General features: G+C 27.1%; 1 protein-coding gene across 2 annotated transcripts; it reads left to right on the top strand.

The window, feature by feature from the left end:
* Window positions 1-685: 685 nt before the first annotated feature.
* On the top strand, window positions 686-24581 carry LOC107436236 (uncharacterized). 2 transcript variants are annotated; one of them, XM_043051051.2, is made up of 8 exons: window positions 686-885; window positions 6107-6770; window positions 8118-8289; window positions 11011-11173; window positions 13419-13634; window positions 15091-15164; window positions 17340-17370; window positions 19393-24581. In XM_043051051.2, the coding sequence occupies exons 3-8, from the start codon at window positions 8125-8127 to the stop codon at window positions 19614-19616; spliced, it is 873 nt and encodes a 290-aa protein (XP_042906985.1). In that variant the 5' UTR covers window positions 686-885; window positions 6107-6770; window positions 8118-8124; the 3' UTR covers window positions 19617-24581. The 2 variants fall into 2 exon arrangements, with proteins under 2 accessions (XP_042906985.1, XP_042906984.1); XM_043051050.2 differs by lacking the exon at window positions 6107-6770 and having other exon boundaries at window positions 687-885.
* Window positions 24582-25247: the final 666 nt, after the last annotated feature.

Here is a 25247-nt window from a genome sequence, read left to right as displayed (position 1 = left end):
AATGTTTATTTTTTTTTTTTACTTTCCGCGTAAATTATATCTAAAAGTTATTTTGAAATAATTGTAGTAAGAAAAAAATATTTATAACTGAATGTAAAATTAATAAAGATGAAACAGTGAAAAATAGGAAATTTTTGTTTTACCAAAGCAATTAAAAATAAAAGAAGATTATGAAAATAGAACTAGCAATACAGAATAAATGATCACAGTCATTGATAACTTTATTCATTGAGAGAGAAAGTAATCATTATCTTTAGAGACATAAAAATGTGACGTAATAATTCGAAAGTAAAACTAATTTGAAGTATAGTAGTGCCACATTTGGCGACTTTCAGGTGAGTTGAAAGACGAAGATGATTAAAAACATGGAACATTTTTTCTTAAAATTTTTATAAGTTTGCCTCCAGTTTCACAGCTATTTTAATTTGTCAATACTTTTCACACGTCTTTACTTTTACTAGATACTCTTAACCTTTTTCTATTTAGAGTAATGAAAACAGAAGTTTAAGCTTGGCGAGTTTTCTATTGCGTAACACGATTGTATTATTATTATTTTTTTTCTTTCTTTTCAAAATGCTCCAGAGCTTTCCACGTCTTTCTAGAAAAATAACGTCACATGAAATAATTTATAATAAACCTAGAGTAAATATCTAGGTAGTTTTAAAATTGAATCAGTAGAAAAAGTATTTCTAAAACGTAGTTCGTAAAGTATTTACTTTTACCCTAAACTCAACTGAAAAGTTGAGTTTAGGGTGCAAACAAGCTTTTAGTTTCTTACGTTTATTTTCTTGCAACCCTTTTAGTTTGACACCGGGATCCTAAACAAAACAAATCTCATCAGAAGAATGCTGGATGCTCTTCGAAACGTAAGAACAACGGAGAGCGGTAAGACAAAATAATTAGTTATTAAATTATTAATAATTTTCTTCAAATCCTGTTTTTATATTGTAATCAAACGTATTTTTTTGCAATTGCTGTGATTTCAATGTTATTTGATTATGCTTGCAAGTTAACTTATCTGCAAAAAAATATATAAGATCTAATCTCTCAGGTAAAATAACTAACAACCCAAAGTAATTAATAAAAAAGGCACATTTTAAGTTTGTAATTTATGTATTGGGTATTAAAATCTGGTTATTTAATTATGATTAATTTTTTTGCATTGAAACGGCAGGGAATTCCCCGTTTTTCGTTCATATAAGATTTAATCTGCACATTAAAATAATAAATGAAATAATCTAAACAATATATAGTTGACCCAGAAAAAGAATGAATTAGAGTGTAGAATTGAGATATCCTCTTGAATGGGCACCATACTTGGGAGATTATACGGTATATAAAATCTTCCTATTTTGTCTAGATTACTTATTATTAGAAGATCTCACTTTTAAGTCATTTTATCTGTTTTCTGTAAGAATATAAAAAATCACCAAAGTAAGAGCTGCACCCGAATGTGAACTTTTATTTACGGAAAATTGTTTTTTGATGCAAAACAGGTTATTGTTTACAATCGTTATGCACTGTGATTGCATCAATTGTATTTGGACAATGTATTTAGTTAAATTTTTCCTCTGAAATCTAAAATTTAAGTTGCTTTCATCTTCTCAGATAATTTTTTTTATTTTTTTCCAGATTCTATTAATGTGCTTATTTTTTACTTTTTTCTTTAACAACACCTTAAACCATAGTCGTTTTTAAAGAATTTATTTTCAATTTTTAATTCAACATTTATACAAAATGCACTTGTGTGAAGTCAATCACCCCATGCCTAAAACATTTTTAAATAAAATAAAATAAATATGCTAATGATGCTATAAAATTGAACAAAAAACTCAAGTTTTCTAAATAACCTTCCTTTTATTTTTTCGAAGAATTTGGAAATTATGGTCCTTCAAATAAAGGAGCTGTCACTATCTGAAGCAAAATTTTCCTAATAGTTAAATTAGAACAGTTAAAAGTTAAGACTCCTGATTGTTAATTTTCGTTTATTTTGCTATATCTAATAAGACAATGGTGTTCAAGTGTGCGTGATCCACTACATATAGGGATGCACAACCTGCATCTGAACCTGAAACACAAAAAAAGTAATATATTTCTTTTGCAAAAAAATAAAATCTGAAATTTCGAATTTGCGCATTTATGTTTTTGAACTCACCAAATCTAAATCAATATAGGCTTTTGCTCGCTTTTTTTATGTAGTTATCACTACGAATTTCCAAGGTTTAAAAAACCTAACACTTTTGACCTCTTGACAATCCCGAATGTTTCTTCATAGTTTTGTTATCTCATATTATAATTTATAAAATTTGTGTTAAGTCTATGAGAGGATGAATTTATAATTTTTTTAGGGGGCGCATCTAAGTCTATGTATGCTACCGTAAGATTTTTTCGTGAACCGAAAGATTTTAATTATCAGTTTGGAAAGATTTTTATCTGAAAGCCTACAATTATAAATTTTGTTTATCTGAAGATTGAGCTTGCTCAAATTTATTTTTAATAATTTTTTATTCATTTACTAATGGTCAAAAATTCTATTGTATTCAGTTGTATTGCATTACAATTTTTAAAGAAAAATAATTTTAGAAAAAAGAAATTTAGAACACGAAATTTGAATGTAAAAGGTCGAATAGATATAGGTAGAGTATATTTTTTTAATAATTTTTGTTTTATAAGAATTACTCAAGCAGATCTCTACAAATTTTAAAGACTATAAATAAATTAAATAATTAAAAATTGTTATAAAAATAACTTATAACCTCAAATAACCTTTTGATATAAGTTTTATCGAAAGGTCATTGCATATAAAAAATTTCAGATTAAGTTCTGGGAATATGCCAAAATTTGCAAAAGGTGAAATTTACAGTTAGGAGCTCAAATTTAAGATAGCTTTTCTGCATAAACTATTATGGGGGAAAATTCCATATCTTGATCTATGGCAGAATGATCGCAAAGTCTTGGCAGCACCACGCGAGAAACTAAAAAAAAAAGAGCATCTTAGAAAAGTACCAACTTGAAAGGTAATAACTATTAACCATCCCAAGCAAACATCTAAATGTTTTTTTTTTTTTTAAATTTCAAGTCTAAAATAATTTATTTGGCGTCTTGGCGATTGTAGTTGGCGCTCCAGATCACAATAGGGAAATATCCCCCCATTAAAATCATACTTTACAGATTGTGGGTCACTAATAAAAGGAATGTCTGTTTTTTCATCGAAAGTACCTTTTGTGTAACTTAAATAATCTGCACTTATTAATTACCGCATTCTACTATGGGAAAAATTTGATTTTTAAAACTAGCAATGTGGAGAGTGTATTTTGGTATTCAGCATGTTTTTTTTTTTTTTTTTTTTTTAATTTTTTGACTTTAAAGTGTGTATATAACTTGTATCAAAGCTACGTACTTGATCAACTTGAGTGAGAAAAATCAAAACTCTGTTCCTGAGCAAAAAGGCCCACTTTCATCTAAAAATTGGTTTTGAACACGTTGAAAGGTCAAAGACAAGATAAATCCTACTTCGGTTTCCAGTTATTTAAAGTGTAAATGAAAAATTACGCTGATGACAAAACAGATGAAGAACCAATTATGAGTATCGTTTTAATTTTACTGTTTTATGAATGTTTTTCTTAACGATTTTTTTTAGTTCTTGTTTTTAAATGAATAATGTGTGTCTAACAGCTGTTGGCAAGACAAAAATAATATTTAAAAAAAAAATTATGGAAGGACTTTTTTTATCTCATGACTCTAAACTAATTTAGTTATAGGTAGGTAGGTATTTTATTTACTTCACACTAGAGCTGCACAATGGGCTATTGACGACTGGGAATTATTCCTGAGGATGATCCGAAAGATTTTGTTACAATTCTCTATAGTTATGATTTCAAAGGTCTAAGAAATCAGCTTATTTAATAACAGTAGCAAATAATTTAAAAATAGGGATGTAACGAATATTCGGCCACTATTCGGTATTTGACCTATTCTTAGAGACATAANTAATTATTTAGATTTATAAAAGCCATATTGCCTTGTTATTGGCATCAAGATATTTAAATTATTACAAAAAATAAATCAAGTTGTTAAAATTTTTTTAAATATACAAAGATTAAAAAAGCAATTTTGTTAATATTTATTTCATTTTTAATTTAAAATTTGAAAATTAAAAGTAAGTATTCGGCCACCGAATATTCGGTATTCGGCCTAAAATTTAGCCGAATATCCGGCTATTCGTTACATCACTATTTGAAAATCACTCAATTAAATTAAAAGATAGAAATAAAAAAAGTAGAAAAATTAGCAAAATTTTAAAACCTTAAAATTTTCAAAATTTTAACAAAAATATTTTGAAGGTTGTTGTGAATTTTTATGCATAAATTAATATCATAAAACTAGATTTGTCAATAAAATCATTTTTACAAAATTATAAAACTGGTTTATCACGAAGTAAGTTTTATATTATATATTAATGATTAAAGCTTTGGGGACATTATGAGGAAAACTGAAATTTTCATTTTAATATTATCTGTACAAGATTAAAATTTATTTATTTATTATTATTATTCAGTTATATTTTTTATTTGTTTTCTGGGCATGTTTCATTTTTATAAGTTTTTAATTTTCAATTTTTAAAAGCCGTTAAAGGTGCTTTTTTGATTGGGTATTTGTAATTACTGCTTAATTTTCTTTTGACTTCTCAAGAACAAAATTGCTACTATGTGAAGACCCATATACCTTGTTGGAATTTTTTATTTTATTATATTTATATTAGCTATAATTGTTGTAAAACAATACATTTAGCGACATATAATTTTATACTATGCCAGACATTCTCCTCCCCTCATATAATTTTTTTTCTCTCAAGTCCTAATATTTTTTTTTTTTCATAAGAAATCCTCCATTGTTATATGAAATGCTTTTTTGCAAATAATTTGCAATTTTCATAACCTTTGTAAGTTTGCAACAGTTACTCATGACAGTTAAGACAAGTTTAGCCTATCTATGGCCAGTGCTCTGTATGCTTATTCTAAAAGTGGTGAAGAAAAGCCACAGTTTTGTGAAAATGAAAATCATTTGTGGTCTAAATTGTTAATATTTAAAAACTTACTCTAATGCCATATTATAAAAAATTAGCAAAAACTGAGAATAAGGCAGTGGTTTTGATAAGGGAAAAAATGTTGCCAAATTTGCAATTTTTAAAAACTTTCAAAATATTTAAGTTATTTTTTCATTCTAAAACACTGATAATTCTTCATGGCAAGATGGTATATGCAGTTTGAAATTATAGCTTTGCTTCAAGTTTTATTTTATTTTATTTTATTTGGCAAAAGAGCTCTGAAAAACTATGTTAAGCTAGGAGTGCACAATCTTTTTGGAGGGTTTGGAAAAAAATAATTGGAAGAAATTAAATATGATTTTGCAATTCCCCAATAAATTCAGTTTTTATGTCAATCGACTATCATTTAACATAGTTAATAAAATAACCTGCCTTAAAAATTAAAAATAAACCGCCAATGAATTGTAAATTTTCAAAAAAATATTGTATTGTCTCAAGTTTTCTGCTTCAATGAAATTAATTGCAATTTAATTTTTTTCATTAGGAAAATATTTTTATTTGGTGCGTCAGTTATTTACCTACATCATTAATTTTAAAGCTAACCCTTTAGCTATATTTAGTATAATTCAACATGTTTTGACTATGTATATGTATATTTTGTTTGGTAAACGTGAAGTTTCGTTTATAAATCTCAAATTGACTAAAGAGTTGACACCCCTATGCTCATCAATTCACTTTTCTCATCAATTCATTATGCTCATCAATTCACTATGCTCACCAGTTCACTATGCTCATCAATTAAATTTTTAAATAAGAAAATCAATATTTTTTAATGTTTGTTTAATAATTTTAAATTTTGGTTATTTTTTTAATCAAAAATATGTAATAGATTGCATTAGAAAAATCAAGTTCTTTTTTTTTTTCAAAAATTTTCTACTAAACAAATTAAAAATGTTGCAGTTTTCATTGTACATGCAAACCACCACAACATGGGCTGTCGTGTTTATTATTGCCCGTATAAAAATATGTATTCGCTTACAAAAATCTTCTTTCTTACAGGGTCAATTTCGTGCAGATCCGAGATATCTGCAGTAAATATAGAGAATGATCATAAAGTACCGTGAGATGTTTAAATCGCTCTACTTTGAATTACCGAGTCGAGTGCAACCAAACTTTGCTATTACAATTAGATTTAAGATGTAACCTTAATGTATTCTGGTCGCGCCAATTGTTATCACCAAGGTTCAATAAATTAAAAATAAATTAATAGATAATCCAATAAATTGAAAAGTATTTATTAAGTGTTTTTCTTAGTGGCGGCTAAGAATTTTAACAGTCGAGTTTGTCACCTTCTGTGATATTTTTGAAGCAACTATTTAGGAGCAGGATCCGCCATGGATAACTTTTCGAAACTAAGTTGTAAAAGACACATGTGATTTAAACAAAACACTAAAAAGCAGTACAACAATGAAATGTAGTTGTAAAACGGAACAATTATAAATGCAGAAATCGTGGCCCACGTATAAGTTGCCTTCAGCATAAGTTTAAGTCTAAAGTAAGAAGAAATAGCTGGAGTAAAAAAAAAAAGGAAAAAGTCCTGTGTAATTAGATAAAAAATTTTTTCATTTGATATTTGAAGTTTGGTTGCTTGACTTGGTTGTTTTATAGTATGGGGCACAGAACACCTTGCAATATTTTATAATCAAGTTTTAGACAGAAATAGGTAAGATGTTTTGCATAGTAATATTATATATATATATTTTTTTTCACATCCTAAAGTCTATTAAAATAATTTTTTTTATTTTTTTGCTAAACAAGTATTTTCCAAAACTTTTAAATTTCTTCATATGATACATTTTAAAGTTTTTCTAAACCTTTCATTAACTGATATTTAAAATTCTTCCCCAAATCCTAATATTTGTTCTTCTGAAGTCATGCTAATTTTTAGTTAGTGTTAGTTAATAAGTAAAAACAATTATGTATTCCACAGGGGAAAAAATATAAGGAGTTTTTAGATATATTCATGTACAGAAAAAAAAAATCAACTAATTTATTATAATGATTTGGTAAGAGCTATTTTAAGGTATTAATATATATTTATATAATCTTTTTTTCGTATAATGCTGATACTTCATCTGAGAAATAGATAATCTTTCTGACAATGATAGTAAAATGCAAGGTAACAGCTCTATTAACGTTCAAAATTATGTGAATCAGAACAATATTTTTGTGGACATACTTAAGGACATACTAAAACCTATTTGCAAATACTCTAATGAACACTCTCAGACACAGCTAAGTACCTATAAGCAATCTGATTGATGAATGCCATAGTTCATACTGACATCCCTTCTCATTCAAGTTTCACACCATTAGACCCAGACTGAACATTAGAATTACTTTGAAGTGCTATCTTGCAACAAATACAAACTAGGCTACCTGTCAAACTTCGGATAAATTTCAGTCTCCAGATTTACACCACTGTTTGTGAGCATGTTGATTTTGATATGAATTAACAAGAAGAAAAAATAACTGTTTGCCTGATGATCAAGGCTCTGCAAATAATTTTTCTTCCTGAAGGAGACATCTGTTATGGCTTTTTATCTTCTGCAATGTGATTAGCTGTCAATCTAAACAATATTAGGTACTTGCGTATTAACGCCACCACAGCTACAGATTTGACGGTTTTTATGTGCCGCCAATCTACACCTAAAATTTTTGCAACAAATCATAAAATAAAACACTTTATTTAAAATCAAAGTAGTCAATCGGATCGGTGGAAAATGGCCCGATATAGAGTTTAACATAGATTTCCCGAATCGTTTAGCATAGTTCCCCCAATCCTGAATGTTGGCAAATCCCTAAGACGAATTTTTGTCGCTCTAAAAAATGGCGTCAAAAATCAGCAAACAACAAGGAATCCAAAAGATAACTGTGTGCGAACAACAGGGTTGCTCTTTATTGGCGCATTAGTGCAACTTCTGCTGCGGTGGCGTTAGTACCTAATGTTACATAATGGGTAGATATTAAGCGTAAATATCGATATAATTTAGCTATTTTTTTATTTAAGGTAGAGGATGGGTAAGAAAGTGTCTGAATTAAGATCTTTTATTATGGAGGCACTGAGAGATGGAAAATATCTGCAACATCTGGAATGGATTGATCCTGAAAAGATGATTTTTAAACTTGATTTATCTCATGTATCAAAATACTCCGACTTGAATCAACTAAAAATGTATAAGGTATGTAGATATAACAGCTAACTATATACCTGTTCTTTGTTCAAGGTAAAAATTTAAACATTTAAAGCTGCAGTAATCAGAGGGAAGAAGATTGCAGTTTATTGTGATGTCCCAGTGGTGCAATAGGAAAGTGTATGTATTTCTCTTCCTAAAGGTCATTGGTCATCATTATTTAGTTGTAAATTTTTTTTGTCTGTAATTTTAAAAGTCATTATTTTTGCTTTTTATGTTATTTGCAAAGTTTTCTTAAAAATGTTTTTAATTACGTTTATAAGGTTCCCATAAGTTTAATTTTATCACAGCGGAGAAAAGTTTAACATTTATATAAAAAAGGTGGCAATAGATTTCTTTCATAAATAGAAAATTTTGCGTTAAAATATTTGTCTCTGTATATTATTGTCTTTTAAAATACTTTTTTTAAATTTCTTAATTATAATTAATTTGAACTAAATTCCTTGATTTTCAACCTTATATGTTTAAATCAAAATATTTAAATTAAGGTTTAGCAATAAAATTATTATATTTTTTCATTATTTATTCTTTATTTTTCTTTGAAATAGTTAACGTTTTTATTAATGATTATGGGGAAAAATCTACATATTGCATGATATGTATTGAGAAATTTGTGACATTTATAAATCGTTTGTTAGAACATTTGTGACATTTATCAAACTGAAAGGAAATGTCTGAATGACCCTCATCACTTCTATTTTTTTTTTCTTTTTGAAGCATATCTAGTCATTATGTCTAAATATTGCTTATGAGAAACTGCTTAAATACAAACAAAATGCTTGATAATTTTTTTTCCTTTCATATCTATTGTTGTTGAATGGCAGAAAGCGATTTCTACAGTGATACACTTGAATCTCAATCTAAGGTTCCTGTATATTTCAGTTTCCTGTATACATTGTCAAGGTTGTCAGCCTCATCCAAAATGCTATTATTGTAATGTTAATAGATGATTATCTATTAATATTACAAGATCACATTTAGATTTATACTAAAACTTGCAGATTCGCGAATCATTCAAAAATTCTGCGACTTTTAAAAAGAATATTGAAAATTTCTTTCTGAGATGAAAAAGGGCAATACCTGACGCTTATGATGAAGAAGAAAATGACGATTTCTTACAGTTAGGTGAAAATATCTAAAATATCATGCTTGATGTTTATGCATCCAGTTCATGAAATGTTGTGCAGTTTTCAATTCAAGAAATAGTTGTAGATGCTGAAGATGCAAAGTGTTCACCACAAAGTAGTGAAATGTACCACAACCAGTGTCAACATTTATGGACAGCCTCAAAGCTTTCTAAACAAAGAAGCACTTTCCATATTCACACAAATGTACAGAAAATGAAAACATATATCTCATACTAATGTCGGAAGCTTGAATGAAATGTAAAGATGTCTCATATTTGCTCTGAGAAGTATAGCGTGTTTAAACCAAAATTTCATAATATTTTTGAATACTTATTTATATTTTTGCAATAAGTACATAATTATTTCAAATAAAATTTGTTAACACTTATTATAATTTTATTAATATTAAATTCCATTACTTCGAATCTTTATTTGACATTTTATGATGACCCAAATTTGCTGTTCCTGTATCTGTCGTTGCTATTGAATGGTCCAATCAGAAACAAGCAATCAAAATTCTACTGCATTATTAATTTTATTGGCAGTTGTATCAGATTTGTACAGTAGGGAACCGATTATCCGGAACGATCGGGACCATCACTATTCTGTATAACTGATTTTTCCGGTTTTCTGAATCGCTACAAAAAGCCGTTTTTTAATTGTTAAATCCAACTAAAAAAAATATATATATTTGGAAATAATCTTTAAAAAACAAAGTAATACGCTAATGATTATTTCCAAAATGATGGTAAGGTAATCCTAAAATCTTATGAGGAAAAAAACATTTTTTTTAAAAAAAAAATGGCGCGAAAATTTTACGAATTTCGTTCCGGTTTTTTGGTTTTCCGGTTTACTGATTTCCGGATAACGGGTTCTGTAATGTTCAATCTCTAATAATTTCAGTTTTTAATTCTTTACTTGCAAAATCATAGAGAATATTCTCCTTCTTATTTTGCATTTCTATTTATGTTTCATAAATTAAATAAGGTCACCACCCAAAATTGGATAAAAAGAAAAAAATATAATAATGTAAATAAAATTCTGGCTGATGGCAAGTATGTTCATAATATCTCACAAGAGAAAGATGCAAGTGCTTTCATTTTGCACCACTGGAACATCATAGGTAGTGCAGTCTTTTTTTTTTTTTCCTCTCTTGTGCATCATAAAAGCACATTAACATAAATGACACTTTCAGCGCTTCAAAATCTACAAAAAAAGTTATATACAATATCAAAATTTTTTCTTACACTTGATATCTTTTCTTTTAAGAGAAATGAAAAACATTGATTAAAATGGTGCTTAAGAAAATAGAAATAAAAGGTTTACTACGTCTTTTTTTAAAATAGTTTGATGTAAAAAAAATTTACCATTTATGGTTAACTTATTTAAAATTAACCAAAATAATGATAATATTGTTGCTTGTAAAAAATTAATATCTTTTTTTTTTCCTTCAAAAATTTAGCAGGCAAGTGTTACATCTTACAACTTGATGTTATATTTGGTATATTCTCTGATTTGAAGTGCAGTATAACATGTATATTTATTTTTAAATTATTAATAATCTCTTTAATGCTATTTTCAGGACTGGCACTTTAGGAACAGTAAGGATAACAATATAGATTTAAAGAACTTCGATGATTACTCTAAAGTAAGACACTCTCTTCAGGTGTCTTTTAAAAAGTCAATTTACTTCAAAAAACAAGAAGAAAAAATATTTAGATTTTCAACTGATGATGAAATTAAAGGTAAGAGATATAACGTGCATTAAAAATGTAGTTAATATGTTAGTTTCTTCAAATATTTTTTTGTACTATAGCACTAATATTTTGTATTGTGACTCTTTTTAATATTTTCTACAATTAAGGTTTCTTGATAGAGGCCCAACTGCCCAGCTTTTATAAAAAAAGAAAGATTTTATTTTTCCTGTTGTGCTTATAACAGGTCTATAATTACTTATTAGTTGTTTCTTATTTTATTTTTCGCGTGTAACTCCCATGCATGTAAATTTATTATACTAGTTGTTTTAATGAAAATGTCTTTAGAAATAGTTAATAAATATTTTAAATGATATACTATAAAGCTTTAAAAGTTAAGCAGCCAATATGATAAAAATCATCTATGCTAGAGGTTAAATCATGAGTGACCTACTTCACATGCCCAACTAATATAAATATTCTTTAACATACCGCTTCGCCTTAGTGTATTTATGAAATTTCATGTTGAGAGGCCCTTCTCCCGAATGAAGAGAATGGAATGGAACAGAAAATTCTAAATATGTGAAAAAATTCTGATCTGAATTTCTGAAAAAATAAAAAACTATAATTTTTTTAGTTGAGCATGTAATAATTCTTTATTCTAATATTATGGGTGATATTCTTGCATGTTGTTTTGGGGGAGGGGTTTTACGCACGAAATATTTCCTTCTTCGCATTTTGAAAATAATCATCACAATAAAAAAAAAGGGGGTTACTCAAATGCATAATAAGTAATTGTAATATCGAATAAAAAATATAATTTTGATGGAATCATTGTCTTAAAAAGAAAATACTCAAATGCACAATTTGAATTTTCCATATTGTTTGAAATGTATCAAGATATTTAAAAACCACGTGAAAATCAATATCAATAAGTGAAAATCAATATCAATAACTGCCTAAAATACAATCGAAACATTACATTGATTTACAATACTATCTTTGTAAATTAAGCGTGTCAAAAAGTTATTATCTAAGTGTATGATTAAAATATTACTTGTATATTTCTGTGGAAAAGAAAGCTAAAATTTTTTACTTTTCAAAAGAAAAATCTTTCTATAAGAACTCTAACGTTCTGTGACAATGTCGCTGCGATTCACGGGGCTTAAAAGTATGTAAAATACATATCCCTCTTCTAGTCACAATTTAAGATATGGGGTGTGTAGTATTTTAGATTCTTTATTCATTTTTTTCAGATTAAATTATTCTCTAATATATTTTTGCAATCAGCATTTTTTGAAAGGTACTTTATTATTTATTTGTTTTTAAAGATTTGATATTCTCATATTGTTATGCTTGCAACCATTTTCCAACTTGAGATGCTAACAACTATCAAATGTGCTTATTTCAATGTTCTATAAGTATTTTTTTTTATTGATTTTATAGCATGTGTGCTTGTAAACTTGCAATCTAAAATTGATCTTCAATTACCTCAACCAAAATGAATTAAATAAGGTATATCTTGAAAACTTTAACCATTTCCCTTACTAACTATTTTGAAGAAGAAAAAAAATGTAAAAAATCAAAATTTTTTTATTTTATTAATAAATACAAGGAACTAAAACAAAACATAATGTACAAGTCTTAAGTTGAAATTTGAATTTTTTTTTATGCATAAGAAGCATTTAATTTAAAATCAGTTTACTATCTCAAGTTGTCTCAGGCAAATGAAATAAGTTAAATATTAGTCTTTGTATGATTGTTCTTAAAACAAGGGACAACACAAAATGATACTTTTCAAACGTCAGTAAAGGAATACCCCATTTTTTTAAAACTCTTATTGCTATGTAAATTCAACAACTATCGTATATAGAATCACATAAAACACGTGTGCAGCAAAACTCCCAAATAAAACTTGGCAAATTTCCCATCAACAGCAGATTACGTTTTTTGCTTCCTACCAAGTAAAAATGTGATCCCCTTGTCTAACCCGAACTCAATAATGTGTATAGACATTGTTTGTACCCAAACTGAGTTGATATGCAAAGAAAAATGAATTAAATACATATTTGGTTTTCAATAATCAAGTAAAGATAGCATTAAAAAAATTTGCTTACTTAGAATATATTGATAAACAGATCTGGTTAATCAAATCAGATAATCACAAGTAAAAAGAATGTTTTTTAAAAAATATGTTTGATAGTTGTGAACTTATACTAATAAATGATCTTTTGGATTAGAATTTAACCTTTTTTTCTTTTTCTTTTTTACTTATTTTTCTTTCTTTTTGTATTAGATAAGAGGAAAAAGCCAAATAATAAAAGCGGAACAAAAAATTTTGAGATAGCAGATGACAGAAACAATTCTCCATGTTCTGTAGCATCATCAGGTTATGGAAGTCTTGATGAAAATATAAGTGATGAATTTGATCAGTGTTTTTGGAATGTAAATTTGCCTAATCCTTTAGAATGGGAAAGTGTTGAAAATTTTCTTTACTCTTCCAATGAGAAGGGTAACTCCATTTCAAATTTCTTATACATATATATATATTTTCTAAAAAATTTCAACATTTTATACTTCATGAAATTTTGACAATTGTCATTAACTTGTAATGCTCTTTTATGTTTTTAAAACATTTTGCTTTTTCTTTTTTTAATTTTGTTTAAGAAAATTATAGTTAAAATTAAATTTTAGTGAATTTTAATATTTTGAAAAGCTTGGTCAGGTGATTTAAAGAACTGCACTTGTAAATTTTGGTAATTGCTTTGTTATTTTCTCTAATTGTTTTGCTATTATACTGTATGATTGGATCTAATTGTAATATTGTCCTTCAAAAAGTGGCCCCCTTGAATTTCGCTAAATCTATACAGGTAACCCCACTAATCTCATTTAATGATGGGTATTATTTCATATCAAAGCTTGAAATATAGTTTTTTTGACAAACTGTGTTTTAAATTATTTTGGGTTCTAAGAATATGAAATCAACAGATTCTACTGCACAAGATTTTTTATTAAATGTGTTTAATCGCTTCCTTTAAATTTGATAGCGTAAACATGATGTGTTACATTACAGCTAATACAATGTATAACATTGAGTTTGTTTTTGTTTATAAGTACTAGATCTCAACTTTGACTTAGTTTTTTGTTCTTTCTTGGGGTTGACTTTTTTTAGGACTCATATTGAATGATGACTTCATAAAATAGGGAAATGCTTGTTGAATCTGGTCAATCCTCGAATCTGACTTCATTAGTTCGCTGTTCAAATAAAAACGATCAGATATGTTAACAGTGATTCCATCTTTTTGAAAAACTCCATGCCTTATTTCTGGTAGTGAATGATTTTCAAATCACCTTAACTAAAGAATATACTTATCTCTTGTAGATTATTGTTATCATAAACTTCTGTTTCCTTTAATTTTTTGCTTATATCATTTAATACATGAAATTTGTCATCGGTATATTTTATGCCTTCATTAAAATGTTTAAGATTTTATTATGACTCCATGATTTGAGTTTCCAAGTCGCTAGGCAATCACTTGATCTTGACTTTATTCATTTATTTAATTTTTAAAAAAAAAAGTTTTTCGTTATTTTTCAAATTAGTCTTAAGATTTTATTTCCTTTGTTACATTCTAGAAAAAGTGAACAAATTTCTTGCAAAAAAAATACACTCTGATGCATTCATGACATTCTACCAAAACATACATTTAATTTTCTTTGTTGAATCCAGAATCTTGTTAAGCAGACTTTCTATAAGTGAGCTCTATTTTAGAAGGTATGAATTAAATAACTGTAACAAATAGGTAACTCAGTTGAAATGTAACGAAGTAACAGATTCACTAAGTAGACACTTTTGTTGAGATAAACTGTTACACTATTAACTCTGATTAAGTGTTTGATTTCCTTGTGAATTACATACTTGTCTGAATTGATATAGCTTAGTCATTTAAATTATTGTTTTTCTATAGGGGTGACGCTTTATAAGTTTAAGTGGGAGCAGAATGTTGCTGGAACCGGTTCTGCAATCTGTTGGGAGCCTTCAGTATGTCATAAAGCATTGTTTTATAAAAAGTATTCAATGTATAAATTAGAGTTTGAAAAATATAAGCTCTCTCGGATTTTTCATCCAAATGTTTGACATTTTGATGAAAATTCAAGTTTTTTTTCGTTTTAAAAAGTCGACTTTTGTATTATGCGCAATAAAAAATATGAAACATTTATATAACTTTTGCTCTGAAGATGCAGGGTTGCCAGTGGCGACTAAAATGCAACTATTTTAGGCATGAGGCGACTATGGTACTTTTTTTGCCTGAAAAGGCTGAAAAAGCAACTATTTTCACAGGAAAAGGAGACTATTGGGAGACTCTTCTGTACTCCCTTTGTTGCCGTAGCGTTTTTTTTTTTTTTTTAGCATGACTTGGGTTGAAAATCTACAGCCCGTAATAGTTTCCGAACACACTGAGCTTTTTTTTTCTTAAAAATAAATGTTGAAAATTTTGAATTGCAAATTTGAGTCTTCACTTTTTAATTCGTTCAATCTGCACAGATTCCATTGTAAGTCTATTTAATTTCTCGATCGCCTTTTCGATGGTTCTATTTCAGTGGCTACGAAATTACGCATGATTTTTAAAAAAAAAATTAAAAATGTATTATGATGCATGAATTTCGAATTGACAAATCACTTTTCACTATATATATATATACATATTTCCTAGATTAATTATTAATAAAAAGGAAACTAATGCTAGAACATTAACGTTTATATAAAAGTTAAAATTAACATATTTGCCACCAACTTGACTAAATGGATCATGGTATATGACAATTAAGTCATTAACAAAATTTTAGTCATATTTTTGATGAATTTTTGTTTTTATTCAGGCAACTATTTTCATAGTTTTCGGCTACTATTTTCATACTTTAGGCTACTAAAATCAACTATTTTGTTCGTTTTTTTTCTGTGGCAATCCTGAATATGGGATTTTCACGCGAAATTAAATATTGTAGTTGCGTTTTTTTAGGTCAATTTTCGTAAAAAATCTATATGGGTTTAAAATACTTTTCTTTTGTTTAAGAAAACCTAATTTCTTCGTTTCTCTGAAATTTAACATACCAACGGTACAAAAATTTTTTATTTCTCATGTTTTGCAAAATATTCAAATACAAAAATAATCATGTATGTTGGTCATATTTATTTATTTATTTATTTATTTTTTTTTTGTATTTTGTGAATAAAATTTAGCATGTGCATATCAGAAATTTTCCCGAAGCAGTTCTCCCATTTAACTTTTTGAAACCATTCATTTTGGACGAAATTATTTACAGTTATAAATTTTAAAACGCATAAAAGAGGGAATGAGTATCATGGCTTTATTTAAATTCCTTGAATTGAATATCGCATGAGCGGAAAAGAAAAAAAAAATTCAGGTGCACGAGAATTTTTTTTTTGTTGCTATAATTTCTAATAAATCGAAAAAATTTTTTAATTTATCACAGAATTAAATTCAAAAGAAAAAAAAATCTTGTCACTAAGCTTCTGATTAAAAGAAGATTCAAAATGATACATAACAAACAATATCTGTAATGCATGTTATTTTGCTTAACTTTGATAAAAATCTGACAGTAATATTTAATGTTCCTTCAAACATAAAAGAGTCCCATATAAAATTTTGATAAAGCTGCGACCCGCCATTTGGCTGGTGTTTTTAATTGCGGCCTCCGACCACATTTAAGTTGGAAACCCCTGATCTAGATAATAAAAAATCTATGCCATAATATACAAAAAATATTCATTAAAAATATCTGTTATTCATTTAAAATAATATTCTGAACTCATTCTGAATCTTTCTTAATGTGATGCTGTATGTTTCTTTTTCCTGCACTTTCATTTGATAATAATAATTATTAGAAAGCTTACTTACTTAATTTACGCCTACTTACTCACTTGAGCTTATGAAAGGTTATGGGGAGAGCCATATTTTATTCTAAGACTGAAGCTCAAAACTTGGCATTTAGAAAGAACATTTCTGAATTTCATTCATTATTTTAAATTTTAATTTATTTTTTATAAATTTTCTGTTTATATGTTTTAATGTCTGTTTTCAAAGTGTTGCTATAATAATTATGAATTTATTGAAATGTGATTTTGAATACAAAGTAAAACCTTTAACTTAGAGTGTTTGTTTGAAAACTTAACTGATGTTCTTTCCTGTTCTAGGATATAAAACTCCCAGGAGAATTAAATGCAGGTAAATTTTTTACTCAACCATTCTTTTTTTTTTCTTTGAACTTCAATGTACACAATGTTCATGAATATTTGTTACATCAAATCAGAGTTAAAGGACTGCTTAAAAATAAAACTTATTAGATTTAATTCTTTTTTAAAAATCTTTTTTTAAATTTAGTTTTAATGTTTGTGATAATTTCAAAACTAGAATACTGAATTGTTTAATTTTAGTCTGTAAACTAGATAACTAGAATCTTGTCTTTTACTCTATAGTGCTGTAGATAGAGCCTTTGACTATTAGTGCCTAGTGGCACAATGTATAAAAAAAATTGTCTGTTATTAAACATAGGTGTTCAACTTTTCAAAGTATTGTCAGTAATCAGAACAATAACACAAAAATCTATTCGGTTAGCGTTTACAAAAGTCAAATTTAACGCAATTTTAAGGTGCATATATTACTTAATTCTTTATACAGTATTAATAAAATTATGCTTGAATTCACTATTAAATAAAAGAAGTGGCATTTAGGTAATGGTACTAAATTAAAAATTATACAACGCTGAAACTTTTGACTTAATTATAAAATGATAAATTTAAATTGATAACTTGGAATATTTTTGGTTTAATATCTGAACTGTTAGTTATCAGAGGTTCTCTTTAGATTTTGCTAGCATTAAGGAATCCAATAAAATAAGCAACTTGTATTTTTCTTACCTTATAAATATTTTAAGAAGTATTATTTCAAGTAGTTTCTTTTATTGAATTAGGGTATCTAAGTGAAAATTAAACTTTGTAAATTTATGTTAATTTGCTTTAATCTTCCAAGCACCAAGCATTTAGTTATGAGGGCTATAGTAACTTATGGTTAAACCTGAATTTAGACTTAAAAAAAGTAGATAAAAATTAAAGTAGATACTTAAAAAAAGTAGATAAAAATTAATTAATGTTTAAAAAAAAAACTCAAATAGGAATTTTTTGGCCAATTCAAATCAACAGTTCATAGTAAGGAATTAAAAGCAATAATGAACTGGACCATTTAATTAATGATTAAAAGCATTCAATGCATTAAATTAAGACACTGGACATTTCTGGGCCATATAGAAAAAATGAATAGAAATATTAGGCTGAGAAAGATATGAGATTTCATTGGAAACTAATCAACTTTAAACAGGATAAATTTAATCTAGTGTTAGATAGTGAAAAGTTTATCACGCTCATTTTTCATTTATAAAAAAAAAAAACTATTTCTTTATTATTTATTTTAGTGTTATGCAGAATTTTTAAATATATTTTCTAAAAGTTAAGTCTGAGTATTCATACTTAACAATATTTGATTATGAAGATTAGTACGTCTTTTGTAAATATGAATTTAATATGTAATTTATCTTAGTGTATGTTTATGCATATTATGTTATTATAAGTTATTTAAGTGGCATTAATAAAATTTGATCATCACACTTGTTAAATTTTTTTATATAATTGTGAAATGTTTTTCTATACTTGTGTATGTAAAATATTAGCGAACTCAATTTATCTTAATTTCATAATAAATCCCTTTTTTTAAAAAATTTCTAATTGTTACTTTTTAATTGGTATTTAAAAATTTTGTATTAAATAGCTTGGAAATTAAATTATTACTTAAACTGTTTAATAATTGTACTTATAATAAATATTTATTTATTAAAAGAGTTTTTTCAATTTTTTATTTAACTGTGAAAGAAACTTGCCATTCCTATAAAGAATTGTTAAAATAAATTTTTTTTTGTTAACTTTAATTTTTAAGTGATAAATTTAAATTCAACCACACTTTTGATGTGTATTGGGGCTCTGCACGTATTCTTTACTTAGTTCAGCCTTGAAAATCTTGATTCTTGCACCCTGTTAGTGTATTTTCTCAATGACTCGCTTTATAATTAAAGTAATTAATATTCTTTACAATATTTCAAAGTAACTTTGTTTCAGCTCACTTTCATGTGCTTCTTTAAATAGAGTCAAAATTTTAGTTGCATTATTTGTGTATATATTTTGATTTCTTTTCTTTCAGAAATTCCGATTCCTGGTATATTTGTTGAGAATAAGGATTTATTTGGGAAGTTACTTTCTAATAATGTTTGCATTGATGAATTAAGTGGCTGCCTTATTTTCCTCTTGGAAAATAGAGCTGAAAATGATCAATATGATGTTTATAAGATTGAATCGACGGGAGGTGATATTTATGTATTGCCCGGATATTTTATTTTCTACAGTCATAATGACTGTAGAATTTAAAATATACAATGTTTTGCAGCCAAAAATCCATTTCTCATTAAGACTTAGTCCCAGAAACTAATGGAAATAGATTTTTGGTTTAAATATTTAACCATGGATCACTATTCTCTTATCAAATAAGAAAAAAAGGAAATTATGTATAAAAGTTTTTAAAAAAAAAGATTGAAAAGATAACGATTATTAACGAAAGTTAACGATTATGTCTTTCGAATGAAAAAATGAATAAAATAAAAATATGCAACATAGTTTAAGCTAAATGTATTGAGTAACGGTGATGAGGGAATTATTTGGCAATGTTACAAGTATTTATCATTATGATGATATGTGTATCTAACTTAATTACAATCTTAATGATGCATTGCTCTTATTATTATTGATAATGTTAATGATGCATGAATAAGGATACATGAATAATGATGTTAATGATACGTTTTACTATTAATTGCTAAGTATTATCTATAACTGAGTAAGGTGATGAGACAATTTGTGGATTGCATTAAATCAAGACACTTGTGACAACAACATAAAAGTGGCAGCAACAGCTTCACGGATAACGTTCTCAAGGAAAACATTGTTACAGAGTAATGTTGTGAGACAATTATAGGGAGATGTTACAAATAGCAATTGTTTACTCTTGTGATAGATAATGATGTAAATTGCAGTAATAATATTGTTTGTTGATGCTTTATTTGGAAAGCATTTTAAAAAAAAAGGTATTGTGTTGTGCATATGTTAATGACAGAGTTGATAGAGAATTGTGTCCAAACACTTTCAGTCTTAACGATGATTAACACTATGATAGCACAGCCACAACATTAGCATTTTGCTTAAAATATTTGCTGATAAAGTGGTAAGTACTGAGGAATTCCAGTTATCCTACAGCCGTCATCAGACTTCTAAGAATTTACATATAAATTTCTTAATGAAGAGTCTTTTACGAAAAGGGTTGACAACAGATTCATTGATCATGTTTGTCTTTATCCCAGTTTATTTAATGAAACAAATAGGCGGCTATTGCTAGCAAAAAAGATATGGGTTTGATCTGTTTTCGTTATCCCAGATTTCTTTGTATGGGATAGATCAGTTTTCATTAACCCTAACTGCTTGTGAAAAGAAAAAAAGCCACTGTAAGACTCATAAGAATGTTTTCTTATTAATGAAGAGTCTTCAAACAAAAATGTAGACAACACAACATTTGCTGATTGTGTTTGTCCATATCAAGATTTAAAAGTAGACAACACAACATTTGCTGATTGTGTTTGTCCATATCTGGATTTAAAAGTAGACAACACAACATTTGCTGATTGTGTTTGTCAATATCCGGATGTATAAAATAAGTGGCCATTGCTAGCAAAATATTTAGGTTAGATCCATTTTCATTAACCCTAATTTTTCTGTTTGGAATATAATTGTATGGGTTGGATCAATTTTCATTAATCCAAATAAAATAAAAAATAATTATAGATGTATTTTTAAAGAAACATAATTTTTAAAGGATAACTGATGTAAATGTAGAAAGTGGTTACTTCTCAATGGCATCTATGACATATATGTGCTTGAGAAAATTTTGAAACTCCTTGTCAGTAATACCCTCTTTACTGACAAAAATACCAAACACTGACAAAGTCTTAACAAATATTGATTCAAATAGATTTGTCTTTGTGACAATTTCTTTGATAACCACTTCTCCTTAGGGAGTAACTACAACTCTTGCGGGAGTAACTTCTCTTCGGAGTATTCGCAATTTACATGCATTTTTCTTTCATTATGCGTCAATTCGTCTGAGTAACATCTCCTTCGCTAATTCAATCTCCCTCTGGAGTAACAACTCCGAGAAATAATTGCAATATCGATGCAATTCTTATTTCATTGTGCGTAGTTTCATTTCGGTATAAACTCCTTCGGTAACTCAATCTCCTTCCAGAAACTTGCATCTTCGGAAATAACTTGCATCTTTTCTAGAAGTAGTCGCTATTTAAATATCTGTTTTTTTGTTTTGTTATGATCTTAAAATCAATAAGTCTAATTATTGCAATCAGCATTTCAATCAAGATCAATTTGTGTTTTAGAATTTCAGTTAGAATTTTTAAATTGTTACAAGGTAAGATTTTCTTTTTTAGAACGAAAAGAGGAATAAATCTGTTAAACAAACTTTAGTGAATGTGACACTGGCCATCTTTAGATTTATTGCTAATGCTAAGTGTATGGAAAAATGGGATTTTTAAATATTATTATCTGAAAAAAGTCATAAGTTTTAATGTAGTTTTTGTGTTTGATGAAAACAGAACAATTGTATAGTGTTGATTTAATATTTATTATAATTTTGACTTTCCAAACTTAGTTTGAAGTATAGAAAATTGTTTTTTTTTTAATGTCATTCAATACCTGGAACACATTAAAGTATATCACAACTATAAGAGATAGTTTTACCACAAAATTTAACTTATATCAAAAACTGAATTTGTTTTTTTCTAAGACCTTTTTTTTTTATATGTAAGATGGACAGTACTATAACTCCTTAAAATTCAGAAGTGTACTCGGATTCATATGTCTTGTTGCTTGAAAAAATTCATCACATTTTGTAAAAGTGCTTAACGCACATGAAAAAAAGGTTATTCAGTATTCTAAAACTAAATTGTCTGATCATCTTACTCAGTACATGCTTTACACTAATTTTTCTTTTTTTTTAATGTCTTTGCTCTGTTATGTTTTATTATAAAAATTTTGTATTTTTTTTTTTTAAATCCGTTAATTTGTTCAAAAGATTTTCCTTGCAATTATCTTTTTCATTTCCTGAAAAGTTAATAAGAAAGTTAAATAGACCTATTGTATTGTTTTTCTTTATGATATTATAACCTAGTATAATTGAATTTTAAAAGCTTTTTTCTTATGCAGGGCTCTCGAATAGGTACCCTTTGACATAACTTTAGTTTGTTTTTGCCTATCGCTTGTTTCATACATATTTTTTACTTTATGGTTATGATCTTAAATTTTTTCAGCATTTTTTTTAGACGAAACGATATAACAGAATGTATTTTTTTAGAAGCATAAATTCCAAAATTATATTCCCTCTGCCATTTTGAAATACTTAAGTTCACCGCAAAAATGGGGTTATACTCTTCTTTTTCTGGTATGTGTTTTTAATATTTAGCCAACTGTGTTTTAAAATAAAAATTCAATATTTTCACTGTAATTTTGCATACCCTAAAAATACACAACAATTAGGACACACTCAATTTTCAGATCATGGTCAAAAATTTTTTAAAAAATGCCATTAATATTTAGAAATAATTGAACTCAGTGAAGTTGGTCAGTAATTTATCACGTGAGAGTTCAGTTATACACTGCGTATCTTCACTCTGAAATTTTCATCAGAAATTTAACTGCATATAATTAGTTATTAATTAACTAATCTAACTAAATGTTCATATACAAACTATTTAAATTAGTAGCAATAAAACCTCCTCATTCAGAATCCTAATTTTGAACAGATTACTTACTCTTGTTTTAATCATACAATTCTTACAGTATTCACTGTAACAGAATTTTTTGGAACTCAGTTATTTTATGGAGAGAAAATTTAAATTTACTAATTTTTAATGTTAATTTTTAGCGTAACGAATTTTGCTTTTATTCACTTATTTACAATTTTTCGCATAGTAAATAGTTAATTTTGTGGGAATAAAATTCGCATTTACAAAATTTTAATTTTTTTTTCTTTTGTATTAAAATAAATTATTATTAGGAAAGCATTTGATCCCCTTTTTCACATTTTTAACTGTTTTGTTTCCTTTTCATCCTTTTTTGTTTTGGCTTAAAAACTATTGGGAGCCTTGCTTAAGTGTAAGTTGTGAATTTAATATGCTATATATTGAAGCACATATATTAATCAGAAATTATTCTTAAGTTCAAACTTCAATTAAATTAAGGGTTGTGAAGTATTTTTTATTTTTAATATTATGGATTTTTGGTGTGAATAATTTTATTAACTCCTTTTTTACTAAGAATTTAAACGTAATCGGAAACATTGTTAGGGATTAAACAAATTATATAGATCTTGTAAAATCTTCCTTAGTGTACTGTTTTTCATCTTTCTTTTTCTTTTTTTTTTTAACTGTTACCAATGTAACTGGAATTTTATTTTTTTTTTGTTGCTAAAAATTTAAGTAATGGATGTCAAAATGTGCCAAGTCTATTTTAAAGAAGCGCATGTTTTTTGAAAAATCTTTGATAGATTCACATTTTACGATGGCGTTTTAAGTCTTGTTTTTGAAAAACTACTAAACTATCAATGATACTAAAATTCCAAACATTATAAAAAGTTTCAAAAAATTTCTGTAACTAAAGAAAAAGCTGTCTCATTGTTAAAATGTGTAAACATTTTTTAAATATTTTGAAACCATTAGTTTTGCATTTATTTATTTATTTTACTTTTGTAAAATCTGTCTCTATAAAGTTGCATATTTTTTAAAAATTAAAAATGCCTGAATTCTAAAACATTTTCCCTTTGTTTTTGTATATGTGCCTTTTCTATATTCAATAGTTATGAAAACAAGATTTCAATCATCCCGTATTTTTTAATCTCCTGGTTCTTAGACAAAGGTTAAGCTTCTATAATTAAAAAAACTTTCATATTGTGTTATAAAAACTAAAACATTTAAGTGAATATTCCTAAGCATCTTAGCAAAATAAATTTTCAAACAAATTAGGCTAAATTTATTCTGACATTGAGTATTGAGTATAGTTAAGTACGGCGAGCTCTCTGCTTATAGCTCTGCGTTTTTCTGACATTTTGCTTAAATTTGTTAACTTTAAGATGGATTTGGCAGATTTGGTACCCAATACAACAATCAAAATACACATTTAATAACACTGCTTTTGTGAGCTTCGTGTTTTACTGAAATATTGTGGCCTGATGAACATTTTTGCTGTAATTCTTAGATGTTAATAAAGGTCTTGGTGTAATTTAAGTCTTATTTTCTTTCTCTTTGTGTATACAGTTTATCTAAAATTTTATGATACGATGCCTTTAGTAAATAATAATTATTTTCATACTTATACAAAAATGACTGAAAAAGGTGTAAAAAAATTATGTCTTGCTGAATATTAAGTGTTATCAAAGTTTTACTAAAATTGTTTCTGTTAGCATTTTTTAATATAGTTGAAGCTTTTATTCAGTGAATAAATGGATATAGTTAGGGGAATAATACGAAGTGAGGCGACTCAAATGCTTCATGTGCTACTTCAGATTTTAATTACATTTATAGGGATATCACATGAGAGAAAAATAAGAGCAACCATAAACAAAACCTCAACTCTAAAGGGTTGCCATTTTTTGTTACTTATCTTAACTTTTGGCTAATATTATTTATTCATGAGATGCTAATATTGTTATATCTCATATTTTATCAGCGATGTTTGTAAAGGAAGGAAAATTAAATCGCAGATGCTCAAGAATTGATATTCGTTTAATTTTATGTATTTACTCAAAATTTCATTCTATCATCCTCTCGTCGCCAATAGCCCATTGTGCAGCTCTAGTGCGACGTAAATGAACAACAACAATCTATAATCCTCTTCATCAACGTTGCCGCCATTTATATTTGTAACCGTCATCACATAGAATTGAAA

The sequence above is a fragment of the Parasteatoda tepidariorum genome, chromosome 1 (genome assembly GCF_043381705.1).
Source record: "Parasteatoda tepidariorum isolate YZ-2023 chromosome 1, CAS_Ptep_4.0, whole genome shotgun sequence".
Lineage (NCBI taxonomy): Eukaryota > Metazoa > Arthropoda > Arachnida > Araneae > Theridiidae > Parasteatoda > Parasteatoda tepidariorum.
Note: the sequence above shows the minus strand (reverse complement) of the source record. Positions and strands in the feature narration are given on the sequence as shown.

Bases quoted from the DNA above. Each gene is read 5' to 3' on its own strand.
- LOC107436236 (XM_043051051.2), top strand. From the start codon at position 8,125: ATGGGTAAGAAAGTGTCTGAATTAAGATCTTTTATTATGGAGGCACTG. The intron at 15,165-17,339 runs GTATGTCATAAA...TTCCTGTTCTAG, and splicing joins CAATCTGTTGGGAGCCTTCA to GATATAAAACTCCCAGGAGA. The intron at 17,371-19,392 runs GTAAATTTTTTA...CTTTTCTTTCAG, and splicing joins CCCAGGAGAATTAAATGCAG to AAATTCCGATTCCTGGTATA.